The sequence below is a fragment of the Salvelinus fontinalis genome, chromosome 27 (assembly GCF_029448725.1).
Source record: "Salvelinus fontinalis isolate EN_2023a chromosome 27, ASM2944872v1, whole genome shotgun sequence".
Classification (NCBI taxonomy): Eukaryota; Metazoa; Chordata; class Actinopteri; order Salmoniformes; family Salmonidae; genus Salvelinus; species Salvelinus fontinalis.
Window position 1 is genome coordinate 20,077,475 of NC_074691.1, and position 26,126 is coordinate 20,103,600.

General features: G+C 41.1%; 2 protein-coding genes across 7 annotated transcripts in view; one reads left to right on the top strand and one right to left on the bottom strand.

Annotated features, from left to right (window-relative positions):
- The first annotated feature begins 2,176 nt into the window (after window positions 1-2,176).
- si:ch211-225h24.2 (uncharacterized protein LOC564539 homolog) lies at window positions 2,177-23,495 on the top strand. Its single transcript, XM_055885208.1, has 4 exons — window positions 2,177-2,580; window positions 11,338-11,391; window positions 19,815-19,930; window positions 21,259-23,495. Exons 1-4 carry the CDS (start codon window positions 2,494-2,496, stop codon window positions 21,686-21,688), a joined length of 687 nt encoding a protein of 228 aa, XP_055741183.1. The 5' UTR covers window positions 2,177-2,493; the 3' UTR covers window positions 21,689-23,495.
- A 360-nt stretch (window positions 23,496-23,855) lies between these two features.
- Window positions 23,856-26,126, bottom strand: part of fbxo25 (F-box protein 25) — a 28,871-nt gene continuing 26,600 nt past the window's right edge. For 5 of the 6 annotated variants that reach the window (XM_055885205.1, XM_055885204.1, XM_055885203.1 and 2 more), the window contains exons 10-11: window positions 24,908-24,934; window positions 23,856-24,639 (exon numbers count right to left, since the gene is read on the bottom strand). In XM_055885205.1, coding sequence (XP_055741180.1) covers window positions 24,550-24,639; window positions 24,908-24,934 — 117 coding nt within the window. In that variant the 3' untranslated portion in view covers window positions 23,856-24,549. The remainder of the gene's footprint in view (window positions 24,640-24,907; window positions 24,935-26,126) is intronic. The other variant, XM_055885207.1, reaches the window with a different exon arrangement.

Sequence of the window (26,126 nt, forward strand, 5' to 3'; positions counted from 1 at the left end):
GCTCCTAACCATAAAAGTAACCCGAGCTCCTAACCCTAAAACTAACCCTAGCTCCTAATCCTAAAACTAACCCGAGTTCCTAACCCTAAACCTAATTGTAACCCTAACAATAAAACTAACCCTAGATCCTAACCCTAACACTAAACCTAGCTCCTAACCCTAAAACTAACCCGAGCTCCTAACCCTAAGACTAACCCTAGCTCCTAACCCACTAGAAATAGCATTTGAACTTGGGGGGGACTAACAAAATGTCCCCAGTTGGTTAAAAAGAAATTCAGTTTACTGTTCTTGTGGGTACTTCTGATCTCCACAAGTATAGTTAAACATATCCACACACACACACGTCCACACACACGCACACACAAACACACGCGCAAACACGCACGCACACGCACGCACACACAAGCACACACACGCACGCACACACACACAGTACAGGGATCTTCCCAGTGGATGGAGTGAGAGTAGGCCATTGAGTGCAGATCATGGTGTGATTGGTAGTGTGGGGGGGGGGGGGGGGGGGGGGTGAGAACTCTGACCTTTGACAAAGTCGTCATTGTCAATGGACAGAGACGATTAAACAATTAGTCTACTGTCTGATGACGATTATGGACACTTGTTCTACAAGTGGCCAGTTGGGTCATGTCCAAAGGAAACACTAAACCCTCATTTACATATGTATACAACTCCTGGAAATGTTAATTTATGGCAACTTGCTCCTATTGAGACCCACAGTGATAGGTCAATAAAAATGATCTACCTCATTTAATAGGTCACTCTTGTTATGGACACACCACCTTGTAGGCGAGGCACTGACCTTAATGATTGGACATTAACCCTCACTTACAGTGTCCACGTCACCAGCTTGCCATACAGAACTCACAAAGCTATTTGTTGAGCTATTTGTTCCTAATCTAGAGCTAGGGTTAGGGCTAGGGGGGTTAAAGTTAGTGTCAGAGGTTAAGATTGCATGTATGGTTTGAAAGCACTTCCATTAATCCACACACGCATGACCAGATAACGACAACTCTCAATACACCACTTTCAGGGAATTTCTCAACCTACACAGTAGCTCTTTCTGTAAAGACCAAACAACATGCAGAAAGTTGCTTCCATAATGTACACAAGTGATCAAAAATCGTAGTTGCTTTAGATGTGAATTCCACATGCTAAACCATCACAGATCCCTAGCAGTGTGTCATCAAAGGAACAACATACATTGTTTAGAGGTACATCTACAAGAGGATGCAGAAGCTCGGAAACCCTAATTGTTATAGTTATTCAACAATCTTACAATCCTAATTGATTTAACTGTGAAGTTGCAGCCATAGAAATGTATCCCTATCCTGAGGATCAGGTGAACAGTGTTAGCAAGGCTATTTTAGGGACCAGTCAGCAGCATAATGTGTAATTTGTTCCCGGGGCCTCAGGCTTTCTTTAGAGAGGAGGGAGGGATGGAAGGAAGGAGAGAGAGAGGGGAGGGGGGGGGGGGGGGGGGGGGGGTGAAAAGAAGCAGGAGCCCAGCTTTTTGACCACTCTGTTAAACCACAAGGCTAACTTTAATCAGAGCTGCCTGGTTTCATGCATACTCACATCACTAAACTGAACTCTGAGTTACTTATAGGCTATTATGATGAGTCATGAAATCACATTGTTTTTGTTGGTTATTTGCATTTCCTTACATCTATTGATCTTCCAATAGGGATGATTGTGATGCAACCTGCCCCCCACCACTACCCCTGATAACACAGAACATAATCTCTGAGATGATGACAAGTATTTGCATTTACATTTACATTCAAATGAGTTCAAGAGGTGATAGGGCATAGTCCACTGAGTTGGAAAACATTGTGTGCTGTCTTGACACCTCATTTGTTCAACTAGGCCTATGGGCTACTAAGCCAAGGCACAATGCCCAATTCATTTCCAAATCAGTCCTAAAGCTCCCAAATCATTGCATGAATGCATATAATGGTTGGTTGGTTTGAATCTAAATATAAGGTTTCAGAAGCACTGCCATACTAGATTTCTACAAATCCTAGTTTTAAATTTTGAAAAAGTTCCAACACTTCTGCCTAATCTCAGCCCAGTGACTTCAAAGGTGGAAAATACAACACTCCTCAAAGTACCATGGCAACCATAAAACGGGACTCATGTGGGGGGATATGGGAGGAGCGACGTGGGAGGAGATCCAGGTGGTGGTCGAGATTCCGCAAACAGACATAGGCTACATCAAATAGGCCTACACCAAAACGTCTTTGAACTGGAGTTTGGCGCTGCATAAAGTCGCTTGCCTAAAAAACTGTTTTCATGGAAAGGCTCCAAGATCTGTTGTAGTAACCACAGCGGTGGTGCTTACTTGCGATCTTTCGAGAAACGGGAAAAATTGTCTCGGCCTGGAAGCGGCAGACGCAGCCAAAGTTTGACAGAACGAACTCTTCGCTGCGTTTTGATGTGCGCACGTCCAGATTGATTAAAGAGAAATTTGGAAAGATGTTCAAGAAAAGCAAAAGCAAAGTGTTGGTGGACTATGCGTCGGAGGAGGACGAAATATCCTGGCATCATCAACACACTTACAAGGTAAGGAGCAGCTGGCACAAATAAAGTAGAGGGATTATAGCGCACATAGGATGCAGTGGTTCACTTAGCTGTTTTAGCCGGTGTTTTCGTTTCGTGTGCTTATGATCAACAGTTAGATCTGAGGCCTAGTCCAAATAATTTGTCCCTGAAACACACATAGAGCACAGCCCTAAATATTGTATTTGTTATCGGAATAGTAACTAGCTTATATCATATGTTATACTAAAACTTTTAATTTGGCTCTATACTCCAGAATTTTGGATTTGAGATCAAATGTTTTATATGAGGCGATAGTAAAGAATGTCACCTTTAGAGGGTATATTCTCGTACATATCTGTTTTACCGTTTAGAAATAAATGCACCTTATGTATGTAGTCCCCCATTTGAAGGTGTCTAAAGAGTATTACATTTAGTCGAAAGTGTACTATTTGGTCCCATATTCCTAGCACGCAATGACTACATCAAGCTTGTGACTGACTCTAGCTAGTTTGTTTTGGTTGTGTTCAGTATTATTTTGTGCCCAATAGACATGAAGGGCAAATAATGTTGGCCTATTGTGTCATTTTGGAGTCACTTTTATTGTAAAATAGAATATAATATGTTTCTAAACAGTTCTATGTTAATGTGGATCAGTGGAGGCTCCTCAGAGGAGGAAGGGAAGGATCATCCTATTCAGTGAATTCCAGAAAATAAATATGAGGACAGCTATTTTCTGTTCTCCTCTGGGTACAGTGTCTTCAATACAAAATCTAGGAGGTTGATGGTTCTCAATCCCTTCAATAGACTTACATAGTAATTATGATGACTTCTGGAGGACGTCCTCCAACCTATCAGAGCTTTTGCAGCATAAACTGTCATGTTGTCCATCCAATCAAAGGATCAGAGAATGAATATAGTACTGAAAGCATACGCTACAGCTAGCTAGCATTGCAGTGCATAAGTGTGGTTAAGTAGTTGACTCAAAGAGAGAGAAAGACAATAGTTGAACAGTTTTGAACAAATTCATTTCTGTCTCGGGCAAATCATTTCATAATTTCAAATCATTTCATGATCATTGTAGAAAGCTAGAATAATGGCTAGATGCAACAGAAATGTTAGACTTAACCTACACGGCTACCAAGCAAAGAAATACATTTCTTCAAAAATTAAGGAGAAACAGTGGAGAGGGAGAGCTAGCTATATTTTGTTGTATTTTTTTCTCCTTCTTAGTTTACCTTTCACTCACTTAGCTAGTGAATGCAGATCATTTCATCCTACTCAACAACCTGACTCAAAAGAGAGGAATGCAAGCAAAGTGAAATGGTGAGAGAAGGAGAAGGAATTATACAACGAGCAAAGTGATGATGGCTGCGATGAAAGTGAATTGTGTGTGCTGGTGATTCCGCCGATTCTGTAGCAAAACGATTCTTAAACGTGGTTACAGATAATGATTATGGATTATCATGAATTAATTGTGAATAATGATAAGTGAGAAAGTTACAGAAGCATAAATAGCATACCCCCCCCCCCAAAAAAAGTATATATGAATATATGAAAATATGTTCGCCTCATAAAAAACATTTTATCTCAAATCCAAAATGCTGGAGTAAAGAGCCAAATAAAAGGTTTGCGCTTCACTGTCCAAATAAATACGTAAGGCGAGTGGATTTCAATACACTTTAGTCATATATGCAGCCCTTAAGTGCATCACTGAAGCTGTCCAATTGTACAAAATGTTTTATTGACGCATACTGTAAATTATGGTGCATTGTGTGGAAATTACTGTATTTTGAATGGTGCTGTAATTCCACCCCACAGAATACAGTACCGTACCGTATCTTTGGAGCACCAAAAACCTTTTGACCACTACTGGGGGCGTGGTATTGTTGTTTCTAGCTTATTAACATATTTTGAGGCGTGCCTTGTTAGAGTCTATATTTGTTGCACCCTTGTGAGAGAATGTTGTACCAATTTAGCTCCTATGTGGTTATAGTGCCCCATGAATTGTAAAATGTATAGGGGATAGATTGGAGTGGCAGCAAGTCTTAAATGGTTGGACATTTTAACATTTGGTCCTTTTGGTCTGTTTGATCCTGTAGTCGCTGCCAGTTTAGAAGCCTTTGTTAAGGCCTATAATAGTGCAAGAAGCAGTGTGGCGTGGCAGGGTCCTGTTTCGGAGGGCGCATGGCTCTCGACCTTCGTCTCTCTCTCTCGCTCTCTCTCTCGCTCTCCCTCCCCCTCCCGTAGGGGAGTTGCAGCGATGGGACAAGACTGTAACTACCAATTGGATATCACGAAATTGTGGAGAAAAAGGGGAAAAAAGTGCAAAATAATATATATAATAATAAAACACCAAATCGAGACTGTTGGAAAAACATTCCAGGTAAAACTGGTTGAGAGAATGCCAAGATTGCAAAATATAAATTATATTTTGATTTCTTTAACACTTTTTTAGTTACTACATGATTCCATATGTGTTATTTCATAGTTTTGATGTCATCACTATTATTCTAAAATGTAGAAAATAGTAAAAATAAAGAAAAACCCTTGAATGAGTAAGTGTGTCCAAACTTTTGACCTGTACTGTACTTCAAAGTAAAATATCAACTGTCTTGATGTTCACCTGTTAAATGTGTCTGTAGGCTATAAACCGCGCTGCCTATTGGATCACATACAACAAAAATTGAAGTACACTGCCTATCTATTACATAGGCCCAATTAAAAGAGAGATGTGCATGGTAATTTGTTGTATGGCTACTTCAGGAATATGAACACATAACGAACAGAAAAGGTGAGGAATATATTCTGCAATGGTTATAAAAATTATTTAGATTCCAAAAGTAAAGCACTTGATTTTCACTCGTCTCATTAACGGCAAACCCTTGAATGAGTAGGTGTGTCCAAACTTTTGACTGGTATGCTAGTATGTAGCCTACTGTAATTTCGATTTGTTGTTAGTAGCCTAAACAATGTTTCAGCATATTTAGGTTGGGGGAAAAGTCGATGTAAAACATTGTTGAATTAACAGGTCCACAACTATTTGCCGTTGTTTTCTCTTTCTGTCACAGTCCTTTGCCAGATATAGCGTAAACATTCTGCCAATAAAGTAAATAGACTGGTATCTTATGTCAAATATTTGACAGTATGGGTAGGCGACCGTATTGCTGTGTGATAGGAGCGCGACGTCATTGCCTATTTAATCTGAGCCAATACCAAGGCAGGACATAGAAACCCTATAGTCTATTGATAAACTAAATATTGAGCAACAATTCGTCCTTTGCATTGAAGTGTGGGCTGTAGCCTACTTTTAAATTGTTTCCAATATACTACATTTCCAAAAGTTAGTGGATTCATCTATTTCAGCCACACCCGTTACTGACAGGTGTATCAAATCCAGCCCTTTTTTGGTTACTACATGATTCCATATGTGTTCTTTCATAGTTTTGATCTCTTCACTATTAGTCTACAATGTAGAAAATAGTAAAAATAAAGAAAAAACCTTGAATGAGTAGGTGTATCCAAACTTTTGACTGGTAACAGTAGGTGTACTGTAATATGAAATACAGAATTTTACTCGCCACCGTGCTATAACCTATTGATTGAACATGAAAATGTGTTCAATTGACGTCGTGCAATATCTGTTAAGCATGTCCTTCTTCCAGCATGAAGAAATTCATCTCAGTGCAGTCCTTTTCATAATCCTTTTTAACTATTGATATGGTTCCTTGACATGGAGTTTAATTGTAGCCTACACTAGCTTCAATATCATCATACAGATGTTGATCTTAATTTGAGCCAGTTTGCTATATCAGGAAAATAATCCTGCAACATTTTTTGTCATGGAACATCATGTCTGAAATGTCAAAGTGGAAATTACAAACTTCAGAAGCCTTTTTAAACCTCAAATACACTACATGTTTTTAATTTCCTGCTTTGTAGGAAAGTTCTCCTGCAACAGGGGTATCAAATAAGACCCTACATCTGTACACCGGCATGGAAAGTGATCTAGGGGTCAAATTTGAAGCTATGGAGTCAGCCCTCTGTTATGAAAAACAACGGATAAGAACAGATAAGAAAATAGCACATCAGCTGCTCTGTTAAGATCCCCTCAAACAAAACTGCCTCACACACACGCACACACACTCTGCTCCCTTCTAGCCTATTTACCAGGTGAGTACCAGCAGCATTTGTGGGGCCTAAGAGTTCCTTCTTCCTCCCCCATATTTGCCCAAGCAGCTGGCCTCTGTCAGGCTGCTGGGGACAGGGAGAGAGCCCCAGATAGGAGAGAACATCCCCTTTCTCACATACACATACTCAGTGTCATGGCCGTCGAAAGAACTGGACCAAAGTGCAGCGTGGTGAGCGTACATTATCCTTTATTTTGGAACGACACCAACAAAACAAGAAACAAAATGAACAACCCTGAAGCTTACGAGGGCTAAGTGTCACAAACACAAGTCAACTTCCCACAAACACAAAAGGGAAAAAAGGCTGCCTAAGTATGATTCCCAATCAGAGACAACGATAGACAGCTGTCCCTGATTGAGAACCATACCCGGCCAAAACAAAGAAATACAAAAACATAGAAAATAGAACATAGAATGCCCACCCAAATCACACCCTGACCAAACCAAAATAGAGACATAAAAAGCTCTCTAAGGTCAGGGCGTGACACTCAGGGCCTATTACGGTGAGGATGAGGCCAATACTGCACTGTTCCGTTTGCTTCCGTTTAAGAAATATTTTTCAACAGATTCGGCAGAATGAGTACACACCTGATCACGCTTAAACAGAGTTAACTTTCATAGCAGTTACGTTGTATTCCTTCTCTTCACTTTGCTTGTGGAATTCAATGCACAACATATCAGTTGTATGTAACCAGGCGAAAAAAAACTTTCCTAGCCAAACCGCCACACACAGCCTACATCATTGTCACCAATAAAGTAACGTCATAGTCAGCATTGATAATATAACTAAAGCATTAGTAAGCCCGCTACAATCATGCAGCAATGTTTGTGTACAGTCAGTAAGCAGTTACACCCATGGGCCCGGTGGCAATAAATTAGTAATAATTAAAGCTCACCTTGACATGGAAGAGTTCCAGTGTTGTGTTGGAAAGTCATAGCCAGCTAACTAACATAGCATCCCTATGTTTGAGCAGGGTGTTTCAGTAGGCTAAGTAAGTGAAACTGAAAGTGAAAAAAATGATGAAATCTCTCTCTATATATTTCTCTCTTGATTCTTCTTCATTTTAGAATAAATGAATTTGTTCAAAACTGTTCAACTATTGTCTTTCTCTCTCTTTGAGTCAACTACTCACCCCATTGTATACACTGCAGTGCTAGCTAGCTGTAGTTTATGCTTCCAGTACTAGATTAATTATCTGATCCTTTGGGTGGACAACATGTCAGTTCATGCTGAAAGAGCTTTGATAGGCTGGAGGACGTCCTCCGGAAATGGTCATAATTACTGTGTAAGTCTATGGAACCAAGAGCCTCCAAGGTTTTGTATTGAAGTTAATGTACCAAGAGGAGGATGGAAGCTAGCTGTCCTCTGGCTACACCATGGTGCTACCCTACAGACTGCTGCTGAGACTACTGTAGACCTTCTTTGCAAAATAGTGTTTTCATCAGTTATTTGGTGACGTGATTATATTTAGTATAGTTTTATCTAAAAAGGATAACTTTGTTAATGTTTTAAATTGGACATTTTTATGAAATTTACTGAGGAGGATGGTTCTCCCATTCTTCGTCTGAGGAGCCTCCACTGATGTACACTATCTGAAGGCTTATCTTTAGAGGGCATTTCTGCTTTCCCAAAACAGTGTCCAAGCTTTCTAACCATCAGGGGCATATTTACACTACTTGTTCTAACATCAATCTCAGTGTTCTCTAATGTTAGATTGATCGTGTGGAGAGAAACGGTTGGCCAACACTCTCACATGAGTCTGTTAAATATTGTAAATCACCAAAGGAAAATCATGTCCCCTGCCTTATTGGATGGTCCCTGATGCTGCCCTGGGAAAGTCTATATGTGGAGGTTACCCATACGAACTGATTCAGGGTTCGTTTTATGTTATCATTCCAGATGGTGAATGTTATGAGTAAAACTGATCCCAGTCCAGGTTTGGTTATAACCTATCCCTGGGGCCTGGGAAAGTAATCAGGGAGGTCTCCTCATGAAGCCATGCATGGCATTAAAGTGCATCCAGGGTCAGAGGTCTAATCATAAAATGTTCTTACGGAAGCTTTCTCCCCTCGTATCAGGGAAAATGGATACCAGAACAAGGTCTGACAGGAGAGTCTCTATTTTCTCTGAGAAGAGGTTTTTTCCTTCCTTCAGTTTAGGTCCCTGGGCAAAACAGGTTCTATTGGGAGAGGGCCAGGTGGCAGATCTGCCTCACCCAGAGAGAGGAAGGGAGGGAAGGGCAGATGGAAGGAGAGAGGGAGGGAGAGAGCGAGAGATGCACTCAGTAAGAGACAGAAAGAAGGTAGAGAGAACGTAGGTAGAGAGAAAGGAGGTAGAGAAAAAGTGAGAGAGGCATTAAAGAAGGAGAGACAACTATTTGTAGACAGGGAGAGAGTGTTTAGGGGGTAAAGAGGAGAGAGAATAGATTGGAAGTTAATATCTTCTTTCTCCACCGCGCTCTAGAGCTCCGGGGCCATGCTACAGCTTGCTTTCTCTCCACTCTCCTCGCAACAAGATCCTCCTAGTCCTGACTGTCTCTGTGATGTTACTGTGGGAGGAAGGTTCACCGGAGTGAGAGAGGAGGGGGGGGGGGGGGTAGTGTTGCAGGGCACAGTGTATGAACTATCATACTGCTTTAATACTACTGTAATACCACTGTAATACTGCTCCCTGTGAAGCAGGATTACCAGATTTTGAATCTAAATAGTGACTTAAGAGAACTTCTCCTCTACTCATTTAATCATGAACGGTGGAGGAAAATAAAGGAGAGGAGAGCTAATCCTGCTGTTGAGGATCAAACACTGCCTCTGCCCCGTAGGCCCCAATTATACAAATATAATAATCATGCCATGATAAAAACAGAAAAAAATCTTTGTCATATTGCAGTATGATGTTGATTATTTTAGTGAAGTGAAGGATTGTAAGAGCATTTATCTTGACTGATATCTCTAAATCATTACAGGTGACTTTCTGAACTTGCCGTGCTAAAATCAGTTGTATGTGTCTTCGCCTGGGTATCTGGCTTTCATCAAACAACTCAGTGCCAAAAATGGAAGCTTCAAACACCTAAAGAGATAGAGACAGAGACACAGAGCGAGGGAGATGCAGATAGATAGAGATTAAAGCCCTGAGGACAGCAACCAACCTCTCTCTCTCTGCCTCTCTCCTGTTGTTGGGACATTTTTACTTAATCACAGCATTCTCCCTCTATTTCTCCCTCTTCTGCTCTTTTCCTCTCTCTCTCTCGCCCGAACTCTCCCCCTCTCTCCCCCCACTCTCTCTCCTCTCTCACTCGATCTCTCCCCCCACTCTCTCTCCTCTCTCGCCCGAACTCTCCCCCTCTCTCCCCCCACTCTCTCTCCTCTCTCACTCGATCTCTCCCCCTCTCTCCCCCCACTCTCTCTCCTCTCTCGCTCGATCTCTCCCCCTCTCTCCCCCCACTCTCTCTCCTCTCTCGCCCGAACTCTCCCCCTCTCTCCCCCCACTCTCTCTCCTCTCTCGCCCGAACTCTCCCCCTCTCTCCCCCCACTCTCTCTCCTCTCTCACTCGATCTCTCCCCCTCTCTCTCCCTCTTTCTCTCTCTCCCTCTTTCTCTCTCTCTCCCTCTCTGTCATCTTTTGACATCTCACTCTCTTTCTTCTGTCCCTCCCTCTCTCTCTCCCTCTTTGTCTCCCTGTCATCTTTCTACGTCTCACTCTCTCTTTCTTCCTCTGTCTCCCTCCTCTTCCCTCCCCCCTCTCTCTCTGTCCATCTACCTCTCATCTTTCTCTCCCTTCCTCTCCATCTCTTCTCTGTCTGTGTCGTTAATGCATTCTGCATCCATAAATAGTAGTAATTAGACTGGGTCTGTTGTGACTGTTGTCTTTGATCTGTTCAGGTGGCTGTGTCCCAGAAGGCTCTGCCCTGACACGTCAAACCACCGCCTCACTCCCACCCCACTGCCAAACCCAATCATTTACCTCACACACAACACAGTCAGCTGTCCTCAGGGGCAGCCATGTAAAACCCAAAAATATATTATCTACAAGATTTACAATGCAACTTTGATAATGCAACATTCACACTCTATCAATGTAAATGACTATTATCAATCACCATATCTATTTTTAAATCCAGACTGATGTTATAGAGCAGAACAGAGGACCCCTATTTGTCGTCTATATCCTCTCCTGTGTCACTTCCCCTAGGTGGTCTCTCTGTTCTCGGAGTAAAGGGAGAGATCTGAGGCCTTCCTCTCCCCCCTGAGGCTGTGTTGATGTTACTGTTCCAAAAATACCTCTGCCTTACAGGAAGGCCTGCACACACTCCTCTAGACTCAGCTCCTGTGTGTGTCTATGTGTGAACATGTCTACAACAGTGTGTGTATGTGTGTGTGGGGAGGGGGGGGGGGGGGGGGGGGGGGGGTAGTGTAGGAGTAGTACAAACTCTGAGATGTAGTTTGTGGCTGTTAGCCTTAGGGACCAGAGTAATAGGGCTGAGAATGCTGTATGATGTTCCACTCAGTGTACTATGTGTATGTTATATCTCTTTAGTTAACTCTGTGTGTGTGGTTACCTCTGGTTACTGACCCTGCTGTTTGTTGCTTTTCAGGATAAGGACCCAGAGGGGGAGGATGAGGAAGAGGCAGTGAGTCCTGTATCCAAGGTACACAGCCCAATCCCTCCAAACACCACAACTGTTTAGTTATTCCATCTCAAACCCACACACCTCCAGTATCTAGCCCTAGACCCTCTATGTGTCAACCTCAACCCCTTTTCATGTATGATCCCCCCATTTGAAGGACAAATTCACTTTTAGTTTATTACATTTAGTCAAAAGTTTAGTATCTGGTCCCATATTCCTAGCATTCAATGACTACATCAAGCTTGTGACTCTACAAACTTGTTGGACGCATTTGCAGTTTGTTTTGGTTGTGTTTCGGATTATGTTGTGCCCACTTGAAATGAATGGTCACTAATGCAGTGTCATTTTTGAGTCGCTTTTATTGTAAATAGGAATAGAATACAGTATGTTTCTGAACACATCTACATTAATGTGGATGCTACCATGATTTCGGATAATCATGAATGAATCGTGAATAATGATGAGTGAGAAAGTTAGTGTCATAAATACCATACCTTCAAGACATGCTAACCTAATCACGATTCATTCATGATTATCCGTAATCATGGTAGAATCCACATGAATGTAGAAGTGTTCAGAAACATACTAGAACAGAATAGCATACTCTGAGTTGTCCTGTTAGGCCCTGATCTGGCTATGCCATATGGCTGTGGGCTACACTAGTTCATTTAGCAGACAAGATTTGGTTAGAATTCCGAGACATTATTTTACAGTATGAAGAATACAATTGAACATAGCTGAATAAAATATAAATTATATTTTCTCCAAATGATTTGAGGGAGTGCACGCACTATTCTGTGTTGAGCGGTTAACAAAGAAACAGGTCCTCCTATATGCTTAATTTAGAGTTATTTATGCAACTTATTTGTGATACAAATGTTGGGCTATATGTTTTGATTTTTAATACATTCTAAGGCTGCATTGTGCGACTCTAATTTGAAAAAAAATACGTGAAAGGCAATGAGCTCTGCTTTGTTCTTTGCACAGGCTGCACACACTTCATCAGTCTCTCATTCACAATTTGATAAGCACTTGATAAAGCCTATGTCAATGTACTATCCCCCATAGTACAAAAGTTAACCTATTCTATTCTGTGCGATAAATAAATATTCCAAACATAGTCTGGGACAGTTGTGGGATGCGATAGATCCTAAATGAATACAACCACTAGCATCAAAAAAAACTTTTTAAGCAAAGAGGCTGACGCAAAATATCAGAACGTTTAGCTTCACATGTTGATAAACTGTTAGGCTAATTCTTCATATTATACGCGCAGCAATACACACACGGCAGTAGGCTATAAGCCTGAATGTTCCAAAATGCAATCAATTAGCGGGAAAACACCATTCTGAAAAGTGACTGCAAATGTGATTATGCATGTAATTCTTTTATTATGAAGGTGCATTTTTATGGTGAAAATTATCTTCCCCAAACTTGAAACTCACACACTGCATATGGATGCCAGATAGGCTCTTCACCTGTTGTAAAGCGGATTAATGTGTTTAATTTTGCAAAGTTATTTGGCCACTTTAGTTGATATACACACCTTATGGGCTAGGCTACATGAGGTATGTGACTATGATTTGAAAAAGTTACAAAAAAAGGCATGCACACAAGCTGGGCATCATTCGCAAATGATAAATTATCATTCACAAGTGATAGGCTAATATTGTCACACATTAGACTGTTCTTGATTTAATCTTGTCTTTACATATACTAAATAATATACTGTATGTGTGAAATTTGTTTTGATATAAAATTAACCATTATCATGCCACTGTCTCGAAACAGGAGCGGGGGAAAATACATGTTATTTATGCACATAAATCCCGTGGTTAATTTTTATGCCAGCCAGGTAGGCTGAAATCCTGTTTTAAAGAGAAGCAATGTGCTTAATATTAGGAAAGTTGAGAAATAAATATTGTAAGCCTATAGAAAGCTGATGGGAGCCTCCTCTTTTTAATAGAAGCCATCACTGTGTTTTCTCACGCAATTGCATAGCCTATAGAAATGTTGTGCAACATGAGCTCATGGGCTGTCATGAAGTGTTTGATTACATTTTTGATTACATTTGCATTGATGTCAGAGTGATTAGAGGGACAATAGAGTGCTGAGTACCAGGCAGTTAGCAAGCCTGGTAGGCTACTAATGACCATCAGCAGCATCAGAGCTTGGAGAAGCCTAATTACCGTGACTAAACGGTCACATGGAATTTGACTGCTGTCATGACTCGTGACCGCCGATGTGGCGGTAATATGGTCACCGTAACAGCACTAGTTGTAGCTTCACTGTCCAAATAAATACGTAGGGGAGTGTACGTACACATCATACCCTTGTATCACACCCCCTCAACCCCCATCCACTGTGGACAGATTTTATGACACAGTGGATATCCGTCCACCTCCACCTTCAACCCTCATCATCCCTCAGCCCAGCCCTATGTGTCTCTGCTCTGTTTCTTAGCTAAGGTCACCTTCATATCTGTTTGTGGTGATGTTATTAGGTCTGTGTGTGTGTGTTTGGTGTGTTTTTGTGTCTTAGCTTTTGTTATCTGTTTGTTGTGGTACGATAAACAGGTGTCTGTTGTTGTTTCTGTCAACAAAGGTTTGTTGCTCCCACTGTGTGTGTGTGTGTGTGCGTGTGTGTGTGTGTGTGTGTGTGTGTGTGTGCGTGTGTGTGTGTGTGTGTGTGTGTGTGTGTGTGTGTGTGTGTGTGTGTGTGTGTGTGTGTGTGTTTGATCTCATGGGGTAGTTCATAACCTGTTTTGATGAGATGCTGCTGAAATGTGTACAATTTGCTAAACCACCATACTTCCTAACCATGTCGTGTTTGTGTGTAGATACCCCAGGAGCTGTGCTAACTGTTACTAGAACTAACCATGTCGTGTTTGTGTGTAGATACCCCAGGAGCTGTGCTCACTGTTACTAGAACTGTTTAAATCAGTGGACAAGAAGTGGTGCTATTTCATAACCTGGTTGTAAGTGAGGATGGGGGACGACTGGGTTGGTACGAGGGGGAAGGAAGCCGAACATTCTTTCGAGGAGTCAGGATTTGGTGGGGAGTAATCAGTGTGAAACAAAGCAAAGCTGAAAATAGAAAGAATTGTCCGCATAGAAAGCCAAGAAAGCCATGATTAGAATCGCCAAAAGCATGGGTCAGTTTTATGCTTAGACAGAGTTATATGCTTCAGTATATTGCCTTCATTACTTTGTATGATAAAAAAACATATTAAATTGTAGAACTTGATGTATACCCATTTGATCATGCAGACTGCAGTATTACCAAGGTATGGATGAAAGAAATTCTTTCCAATAAGGCGTCCATTGTTCTGTGTGGCATGGAGGGAAAAGTTGCCATCTCACACACAGAGAGCTTAGTGAGGTGAATAGCCTGCTTGCTGGGCTGCATGGAGATTACACTGGGCTGTTGCTGCTACGCTGGCTTTGGTGTCCTGGAGGTGAAGGTTAAGGAGATCGCTGAGTAGCTTACTATATACTATGGTACATGCGCACACACACACAGCTGCATACCTGGGTCACGGTCAAAGCTTTGGCATCACTGCTGGTCTCAGTGTTGCTGCATGGATTTGGACTGTAGTAAACCTGATCCACAGTTTACACCAGACAACACAGGGAGAGACTACACCAATAAATAAGAGAACAGCCTTGGGGGGAGAGGCAGAGAGAGAGATGGTATGGGATTAAATTTAAATTGATTAGGATCCCCATTAGCCGACGCCAATGACGACAGCTAGTCTTACTTGGGTCCGACACATAACGAAAAAGACATTACAGACAAAATACTTTACAATTTACATATATTTAAAAACATGAACATCTAGTGTGTGTGCGTGCATTTATCAGTTACAGTACTGTACTGTTACATCAATCTACACATAATACCCCATAATGGCAAAGCGAAAACATGTTTTTAGAAATGTTTGGAAATGTATTAAAAAAATAAAATAAAAAATACTTTATTTATAGTACCAGTCACAGGTTTGGACACACCTACTCATTCAAGAGTTTTTCTTTATTTTGACTATTTTCTGCGTTGTAAAAGAGCAGTGAAGACATCAAAACTATAAAATAACACATATGGAATCATGTAGTAACCAAAAAAGTGTTAAACAAATCCGAAATATATTTTAGATTTCAGATTCTTCAAAGTACTTGAGTACTTTAAATGAAATTATGGGCAGAAAGACAAATTCAACTCCATCTTTCATCGAATCAGATGGCTTAAATATCACATTTACATAAGTATTCAGACGCTCTACTTTGAGCTCAGGCACCTGAGCTAATTTTTGAGTCTCCTAGCAAAGGGTCTGAATATTTATGTAAATAAATTTATTTTTTATTTTTTATACATCTCCCCAAAAAATTGAAACCTGTTTTTGCTTTGATATTATGGGGTATTGTGTGTAGATTGATGCTTTAAAAAAAAAGAAGAAGCTATTTTAGAATAAGGCTGTAACGTAACAAAATGTGGAAAAAGTCAAGGGGTCTGAATACTTTCTGAATGCACTGTAGCCTACGGTTTTCTTGTAATCTATGTTTAATTTGTGTAACCGGTGTACGCCCACAATCATTTTTTGGGCTAACATTCAGCCCTGCTATTAGGCCTATATATAAATTAGGTGTATGTTTTTAAAATAGTATTTCTCTCTCTCGCTCTTGGACACCGTGGTGGACTGTCAGCTCTCAGACCTTTGCGAAAAAAATACCACCACTCACTAAAGCTGCTCTAACTCATTCACAGTAATTGATTTCAGATTACCAATCCTTACAAAATAAGGAAGACCCAATACTCTCTGTTTTTCTCCATCTTGTTTGGAAAAAAGCTTATACGATGCCCATTTTCACAGGTGTTTTTTCTTAAAACCCCATAAGGTCGATGAGATGCATCCAGTTCAGAAAACAGATATCTCTAGCTTAAACTGACATATTTTTATGAGCATTTTTGTATTATGCTAATTTGATTTCCCCCGTGGAAATCAAATTAGCATAATACAAAAATGCTCATAAAAATATGTCAGTTTAAGCTAGAGATATCTGTTTTCTGAGTCTCAATCCACCACATCCACATATGTCGCACTTCCGCATCTGCGGTGAAAAGTAACAGAGCTAGAGCAGTGTTTGTCAGACCATGAGACCTGTTATTCAATGCATTTCTATGGGCCAATAGCAGTAAGGCCAAAAATATACACTACCAACTACAATAGTAATTTACAACATTAACAATGTCTACACTGTATTTCTGATCAATTTGATGTTATTTTAATGGACAAAAAATGTGTTTTTCTTTTAAAAAACAAGGACATTTCTAAGTGACCCCAAACTTTTGAACAGTAGTGTATATATATATTTTTGATACTTCAAGGGGTCTTAAAATTCTAAATCAAATAGCTAAATGATCCTTGGTATGACCATCTTAAAATAATTCCATATAGCTTAGTAGAACTGATTACCACTATTTATTGCATGTCATATAATTTTAAAGGGCTGTTTCTCATCTTTCAAAAAATGTATAATGTTTGAAACGCTCAGAATGTTATGTGGTTCTCAGAATGTTATATGGTTCTCTGAATGTTATGTGGTTCTCTGAATGTTATGTGGTTCTCAGAATGTTATGTGGTTCTCAGAATGTTGTGTGGTTCTCAGAATGTTATGTGGTTCTCAGAATGTTATGTGGTTCTCAGAATGTTATGTGGTTCTCAGAATGTTATGTGGTTCTCAGAATGTTATGTGGTTCTCAGAATGTTATATGGTTCTCTGAATGTTATGTGGTTCTCAGAATGTTATGTGGTTCTCTGAATGTTATATGGTTCTCTGAATGTTATGTGGTTCTCTGAATGTTATGTGGTTCTCTGAATGTTATGTGGTTCTCTGAATGTTATGTGGTTCTCTGAATGTTATATGGTTCTCTGAATGTTATGTGGTTCTCTGAATGTTATGTGGTTCTCTGAATGTTATGTGGTTCTCTGAATGTTATATGGTTCTCTGAATGTTATGTGGTTCTCTGAATGTTATGTGGTTCTCTGAATGTTATGTGGTTCTCTGAATGTTATGTGGTTCTCAGAATGTTATGTGGTTCTCTGAATATTATGTGGTTCTCTGAATGTTATGTGGTTCTCTGAATGTTATGTGGTTCTCTGAATGTTATGTGGTTCTCAGAATGTTATGTGGTTCTCAGAATGTTATGTGCTTGCTGGGATGTCTCAACCTCAACCCCTCTTCATTCTCCTGTCCCATCACTCCCCCCTGGTATGTGGAGGAAAGAAGGAGAGGACGAGAAGTAGACTAATCATATCTGATATTTATTAATCCCCCTCCTTTATTAGGGTCTTTAGACTGTAAGGTATTTTAATAACACCTTCATCAAACTGTAAATACAACCAATGGCATTCCCCATAGACTTAACAAATCCCACAGAGTGTGTATGGGTTTAATGTACAACATGTGCACGGTGGCGCTGTGTGTGTGTGTGTGTGTGTGTGTGTGTGTGTGTGTGTGTGTGTGTGTGTGTGTGTGTGTGTGTGTGTGTGTGTGTGTGTGTGTGTGTGTGTGTGTGTGTGTGTGTGTGTGTGTGTGTGAAGTGAAGTGAAGTGAAGTGAGCAGAGGATATAGTGTGGAGGGGTGCAGCCAACAATGCAGTGGTAGAGGTCTCATGTCTGTGTGTGTGCGTGTGCGTGTGTGTGTGTGAAGTGAGCAGAGGATATAGTGTGGAGGGGTGCAGCCAACTATGCAGTGGTAGAGGTCTCATGTCTGTGTGTGTGGCATTGTAGAGAGTGTGCCTGTCTGTTGCCTACTTCACAGCAAAGAGGGCAAATAGGACCCTGCCTTTATTAAATGGAGGTCTCTGGGTTCAACAATCTGGGATTATAGGAGCTTTCATGGCCCTTTGTGTTTCTGTTTATATTATGGTTGGCTTCTTTAGTCTGCAAACTTCTGTTTGTTTGTGTTGTCCTGTGTTCTCTGTCCTGTGTTCCAGAACAACAAGGACTGAACTGGGGAAAAGGGTGTGTGTGTGTGTTTTAGTTCCATAGAAACAGCCTCTTACACAGTGGCTTGTTGACAGGTAACCTCAAACGTTATGAGGGTACAGATAATTTGGACTCCAAATAATAAATCTATTACGAGTATCCTGAATATTTATCAGAAATGCCAGGAATGTACTAATGTGAAAAGAACAGGTCAGATGTGAGTTGGTATAAACGGTATGACCTTGATATTTGACATTGGAATAAAGTGGGACAAGAACAAAAAGAGGGACATGAGCCAGCTACTGCTAAAGGGCCGGGATCAGGATGGGCGTTCCCTGTGCGGATAGCAGACCTGCGTTCAAATACTATTTTAAGTATTTCAATTACTTTCACATTTCAATATAAGTATTTGGACACATTTTCTTTGAAAATACAAGTAGTTGAATAATGGAATGTAGTTGGAAATACATTTGGAAAGTATGGCATGTATTTGAAAATACTCATACACAAATACAGTTTTCAAATACAAATATTTAAATGCTCCATGCACTTGAACCCATGTCTTTTGGTCCTAGGCGTATTTGTAATGTATTTGGAAACATTTGAAAATAGTTTCAAATAGCCTAGATTTATAGGACATTATTTGAAAATACTTCAAATAGAAGTAGTTGAATTCGGCCACATTATTTGAAAATAATAAGGCTGGAATTCCGATGTGACAGATGAGTGGGGGTTAGGTGGGAGGGTATTCTACTGGAATGTACTGACCAGCCAAGCGAGTAGTGACTGCTCTCTCTCTCTTTCACCTTCTCTCTCCCCCCACTCTCTCTCTCCTCAGTGCCAGGGCTGGAGCCGAGGTGACTGTGCTGTAACTGTTAACCCATTTTACACATAAATGACCAATACCTGTATTCAATCTCCATTGAATCCATTCATTTGAGTTAATCTCTTCACTTAAAAACAGACTGTTCTTGTGGTGGAAGTCAATAGTAATAAAACACCATAGAACTGTTATGATTATCATTCTAGAGCTTATGAAAACCTATTTAGGATTTACAGTCATGTTTACAGTAGAGCCTGACTGATATATCGGATCACAGATATTGACCTTTTAGCTCTATATTGGCATCGTCCGATAACTCCACCTATAAATGAAAAAGGGAATCTCATGCTTATCTGAACGTTTGCGGCCATTTTCATGATGTCTCATTGTCACAATGTATGAAATCAATAGTTGAAGCATAGTTATTTGAAAATTGCTATTTTGGATGGCAATTTATGAGATTTCAGTGTGGAAGAATGACACTTTTTAATTTCGCTGATGTAAACAGTATATTGGCAGATATATCGGTAAGTTTTGCCCCTCCCACCCAAAAAAATTTAATCTGTATCGGACCCCAAAAAACATATAGGTCGGGCTCTAGTTTACAGTGGTGCTCTGTTTGTTTGGGTCTCCCAGGAGGTGAAAGTGAAGAAAGTCAAGTCCAAGAAGGAGAGGAGGGATAAGAAGATGTTTTCTTCTCAGGATGACGAGCACTTCCTACTGACAGGGGTCACACTGGCCGACCGCAGAGGGTGAGATTGATCATATACTGTACTACCATCATGACATATAACATAAAGTGCAGGCAAGTATTCGTATGTCATACTTTTGCTACCTCGCCCCACTGTAACTCCTATTTCCCCAATTAGCTACAAGGTGCAATAGGACTGGCCCCATAGAACATTTAGTTGGGCTCAGAGGGAGAGGGCGAGGTGAGCAGTCTGTCTTCCCTCCTTCAGTGAGATGAATGTCCTGTCTCCTTTGACCTCTCTGAGAAGGTGAGGCCTACCGTAAGCTCTGCTGGCGCTGCTGCTCTCCCAAAACCACCTAATCCTGGATAGAGCCTCCTGAACACAGACATGCAGACATGCAGACAGACAGACATGCAGACATGCAGACAGACAGACAGACAGACAGACAGACAGACAGACAGACAGACAGACAAAGAGAGAGAGTCAGATAGCGAGACAGACAGTCTGACAGGACACAGAGAGACATCCAAGGTATAATGGCAGACTGATACTATAGGTAGGTACTAGGCAGTGTTCATGGGAGGATGGCACAGGGTTGAGTTCGAGCAATGCTATACAACATGGGCCCTTTCATGTTCAATGACTCATGTCATGTTAGAAACTAGACAGGACTGCATTCACTGGGTCGCGTCAACATCCTGTCTCCACAGGGTAGTGGAATGTATGGAGGGTAAATCATCATTCAGTGGCAGAAGTACAATACCTCTGGTATCCCTATACAATGCCCTTCTCAATGGGGAAGGGCACTCAACACTCCTACTTTAATGTCCTACCGACGCAGTAGGGGAAGTGGGGGGGAGGGGAAGAAAATATGTCTCTAAAGGAGTAGGTGTGGGGGCTTAGGATGCCCCGTTGTCATGCATACTTCTACTGGATAATTAGAGCTGTAAATATAAAGTAAGGGTAAAAAATGTCTACTTTACCATCCCACACACTCATGTCCTAGTATCCTGCATGTTCTACACGCTTAGAAAAAAGGATTCCAAACGGGTTCTTCAGCTGTCCCAATAGGAGAACCTTTTTTGGTTCCAGGTAGAACACTTTTGTCTTCCATATAGAACCCTCTGTGTAAAGGGTTCTACCTGGAACCAAAAATAGTTATTCAAAGGGTTCTCCTATGGGGACAGCCAAAGAACCCTTTTAGGTTCTAGATAGCACTTTTTTTCTAATAGTGTATTTAGGGTGTGGGCAGGGGAGTACCCATATGCGTACACGTACACAACTACATTGGACTTCAAGGAACAATTATACATTTATTTTAGTATGTTCTTACTGCTTTTTGTGCTCATAGTCCTCTTCATCCTCCTCTCTCTCTGTCTTTGATCAAGGTCCCACAAGAAGAACAAGGAGGAAGGGAAGGAGAAGAACAAGCCAATCACAGAGAAGGGCCACTGCTTCTGGGACAGCGTCACCATGACGATGAGGCAGATCACGCCCACCAGGAAACTGGAAAAGCTGGAGGGCTGGGAGCCGCCGCAGTTGCCCGACCAAACCGAGACACCCACCGAGGAGGCAATGGAGGATCAGAGTGGGACCAGGGACTCGCCTGTGTACTTCCCCCAGGCCCTGGGGCTCCCGCTGGGGCTGCCCTCCTGGACAGGTCTGGGTCTAGAGGAAGACTCGTCGCACTACGCCAACCTGTCAGAATCACGGGATTCCACGGCCGTCAGGTGGACGGCCCGCGCCAAAGGCAAGCTGGCCGGAATCAGGAGGCGGAGCCGAGGGAGCGTTTCGGAGACATGGGAGGGATTTAAATAAAAGCTTTACCCCTTACCTGCCAGCAATCCCTGCCCCTCACCTCTTTCCTCAAATTAAGAGGAGGGAAAAAGACATGCCTGTCTGTCTCTGTGCTGCATAAAGAACTGATTTTGTATTCCTCCATTGACATTCTGAGTGCAGTCCTGACGTTTCCGTACAGCATAGATGAACATATATCCCTATATCCATATGACTGTTCACTCCACAACATAGCAGAATAACTTACAAAGCAGACAAAGTCACTAAAATCTATTATTGTTGACTTTGTGTGGAGATTGTGGTGTTTTAATGTTGCAGAGACATTGAGCCTGGGAACACATTATGCTAGGTTGATCAAAGTGGATTGGTTTGGCAGTGTAGAGAATAGGGTCACCATCTTGAAAAGGATGTCATAGATAAGAGGTTGGAAAGTAAAAAAGCAAACACATGAAGGCCTTACACTACCTTAAACTGTGCTATCCACTGGCCTTTGACCATTTTATATTATCGAACCAAGAGAATGATTTCCAAAAGAGATTTTGTATTGTAACATAGGCATTCATGTTTTATGCTAGAGTATAATTTGAGAACAAGACCAGCTATGCCTCTGTGGCGTTATTTAATGATACGTTTTCCATGCTGTTTGCCCTCCCTGGCCCTGCAGTGAATGTCTATTGGGAGAGGAATGTGTCAGAAGTCTTAGCTCCTAATAAGCATAGCTAAAAGGCTTAAAATGCTTTGTCCAATAACGTGTAATAAGCCTTCCAGGCTCTGAACCATAAGTGCGAGTGTGTGTTAGCGAATATAGGCTGCTGAATCTGGAGTATTGTTAATGAATGATATGATCCAAATGTTGTTACAAGCCCAGCAAATGGTGGTCCACTGGAGTGTCATGAATACTGTACAGTCAAATGATAAACCTTTTCCATACAATAAGAGGACTGAGCGCCATTTTCTGCATGTTTCCCCGATTAGACAAAAAGCCATGATGTGCCTTTCTCTACAGTATATGTTGTGGCATGCTTCTCTGCTCACCATATTGGAATAGACTACTACTAGACCAAGCTCACCATGAGGATCAAATGATGTGATGGGCAATCCCAGCATGCATCACTGCTGCACCCCTCCCTGGTTTTGACTAAATGGTTTTCAGCTACGGACAGAATTTACTTTTTGTAGCAGGCTAGGAGAACTTACACAGCAGGTTAGGATAATTAGGTTAAGGTTAGGAAAAGGGTTAGGGTTAGCTAAAATGCAAAAACTCCCAGCACGACTAGAACATACAACTAGAAAATACAACTTTTTTACCGTAGCTGTATACCATCTAGCCACACCCCTCCCTTCTCATTCATGGCCATGAGAAACTTCCTGTATTCCAGTTTTCATGTTTCCAACAATTTTGCCAGCAGCCGAGTTGCTTTTGGGACTGTGACAGAAACGAATTCAACAGACATTGTTAACATGAGATCTGCTGTTGTATGTGCCTGTGTAAATGTGTGTGTTGGTGCTTTAATAGGATAGCAGTGAGTTATTGAAGAATCATTTTATTTCATTTTCATAGCAAAAACACTGATTGTTTTGTGTGTGATTGCAAATTGATATTTTAATTCCAAACAGAATCAGACTTTCCACTTGTAGGTGGTTAGACTTGGACAATCCTTTCATTTAAATATGTGCCTTTATTTTCAAATCTACTCAGTCCCTTCTTCCACAGCCACGTTTGTGCACAGATATGGGTTCCTTGCCAACGATGGTTGTTAGAGTTTCTGTATTTACTAAAAACAAGGGTCACATTTGTTCAGAAGAATAAAGACATGCCCTGCCTGGATTGTCTGGATCTGCTTATTTCAACAAGGTGTCATTGTGTTCACTCCTAGGTAAATGCATGGTCAGATTTACTGTGCTGGACTTCAACAAACAGAATAGTTAACAATGTGGAGAAACATGCAGGAACACTCTCCTTCATACAGCCTAACCGCTTGCTAGCCAACTAGCTTCCATTGGCTATCATGACTGTTTAGGACTCCTGTTATGAATGCTCTATGCATGGCCTTAACCTCAGACGGAGGGTTCATCTGAATGTTGCCTTAACATACTCTGCTCAGTCTCCTGTGCTGCTGTGATCTGCCTGGATGTTATGGGTCTATGTCATATTATAGTGGATTTTAAAAGGAAAAAGGTCAGATGATTGCCATAGCAACCACATCCATGAACAACTTTATTATTTTTTATAATTAGAATGCTTCTATCCCAGGAAATTAATGATAATACCAACAAGAGTAGCCGTAAGTTACATATCAGTTGGAATGTTAAAGCAATATTACAAACCCCCACATAAAGTCATGTTTACATTTCATTTTTTTACTGTCTACTTGAAAGTTCTTCTGACAAAAGGTGTATCGTAAAAAGTAATTGTTACAGCAAACATGTACATTTATTTTTAGTGTTGACGCCTCAAATATGCAGGGCGAAAACACACAGACGGAGATATACTGTACATAAACAGAGACCTACAACTACATTGGACATACATTCTGTTACCAAGGAAACAAACAAAAAGAAGCAGTAGGCAAACTGGCCTAAAATGGCCACCAAGCCATCACATGGAATAATCAGTTGTTATTTCCCAACAAGGTGTCAATAATGAGCACTGTAGTTCTCTTTAATGCCATCCATGCCTCACACTCAAAAATGTTATATCATCTCCTCTTTTCCGCTGTTGTTTTCAGTCAGTCAAAAATATGCAGAAAATATGAAACAACAAAACACGTCTTCTTCCTCTGAGCCCTTTGTTTTTACACACACTATACACGGAGAGGAGAGGCAAGGCGAGGAGGGGATAAAAGTCACCCCTCTCCTGGTCTGGAGTATCAAAAGGAGGTCTAGAATTTGAAGAGGTCTATGAAGTGCTGAGGTGAAATAGGCACGAGGCAGTTGTCGGGATCGTTGGCTGTACAAGGATGTCCAGAGTCCTAGGAGACAGGAGGGAGAGCCATTGTTACTATACTATGGCATCACACATTCATACGAGTTCCATGTCAGACAGGACAACAGTGCCTAAAATACAGTCAACATTTTCTCAAATAAAAAAAAATACACAACCTCAGTCATTTTCAAAGCAAAAACACATAACAAACCAGAAGACGAGTGACAACAAGCCGAGTCTAAAACATAATTCATCACCAGGACAACAAAAAACAAAATGGTGGCCAGAGTCAGACATGATGGGAAGGAAAGTACCTTGAATAATAAGGCCAGGTGGCAGTCCTTTAGGGGTCAGGGACAAGTACAGGGGGAGTCAGGAAGTAAGGAACAAGAGAGGGATGGAGAGGGATGCAGAAAGGTAAAAAGATTAGAAACAGAAGGATGGGAGGCTGTCTGGTTCTAACAAAGCCTTGGTTGGCACTGAGAGGAAAGAGGGGTCAATCTACGATGCCAGAGAAGAGAGGGGAAAAGGAAGGCACATTGCTCTAAATTTAGGGGAGTTACAGTACTTGCAGGAGGAGCCCAGAACAATACTCAGGTTGTTTAGAGTCTAGTACTGCATCATAACACTAGTTAGTGGTGAGAGGAGCTGGCAAGGTGATGTACTCATATGTGCGCAGTCTGATCACACATTTGAGTCTTAATAGCAATGGTGTGACTAGTCCTTCTATTCATGAGCATCATAAGTGGGGCTATAAAGGTGAAACAAATATTCATAATAGTCATTAACAATAACCTTGCTATAACCCATGCTTTTGAATGCAATGGGTGGTCGGTTTCTTATAAAGAAAATAGGTAAAATCTGTCAATGAGGGTTAGTCAGTTCATTCATTGATCTTTGAGTCGCATGTGAATCATTTGTCTGGTTTCACAGATTACAGTTTCCTCCTTAGGTTCGGGATTAGCACAGTCATAAGCATTAACGTTAGCAAATTAAAGCCAACTAAAGCCCAACCAACATGCTAAACCTGTAGATCCCCAGGGAATAGTCCATTTATACTGTAGAAAACTTAAATTATTAATGTTCTGGGTTCAACTGAGAAGGTTTTTAAAAGGGTAACTCAACCCCAATTTCAGCATTTTCCCACCCAAACATTCAGGTGAGAAGTTCTGGGTGGGTAGGTAAACATAGTTGTACCTGATCCCCACATTTTCTCACTAAAGCATACTTACCAGTCCACTGGCACACTCTGACAAGAAAATGATGTGCACCGTAAACAAATATATCTCTGGATATTTATCTCACAGTGGTAAGGCGCAGAGTTCCTGACATCTATTGCCACTTGCGGTGTAAATTAAAATCCCTCATGGGTCGCAAAAACAGTATTTGAAATGTGGACTCACATTTATTGCGGTATTGTTTTGGGAAGAAAAGTGCAATCACCTTGAAAATGAAAATTAGGGACTCAATTCAATCCAACCCGCATTGCAGTATTTACACAGTAGCTCTTTTTCCAAGTGTCAAATTAACTCA

Coding starts and splice junctions, on each gene's coding strand:
- si:ch211-225h24.2 (XM_055885208.1), top strand. CDS start 2,494: ATGTTCAAGAAAAGCAAAAGCAAAGTGTTGGTGGACTATGCGTCGGAG. Junction 2,581..11,337: donor ATCATCAACACACTTACAAG/GTAAGGAGCAGC, acceptor GTTGCTTTTCAG/GATAAGGACCCAGAGGGGGA. Junction 19,931..21,258: donor ACACTGGCCGACCGCAGAGG/GTGAGATTGATC, acceptor TCTTTGATCAAG/GTCCCACAAGAAGAACAAGG.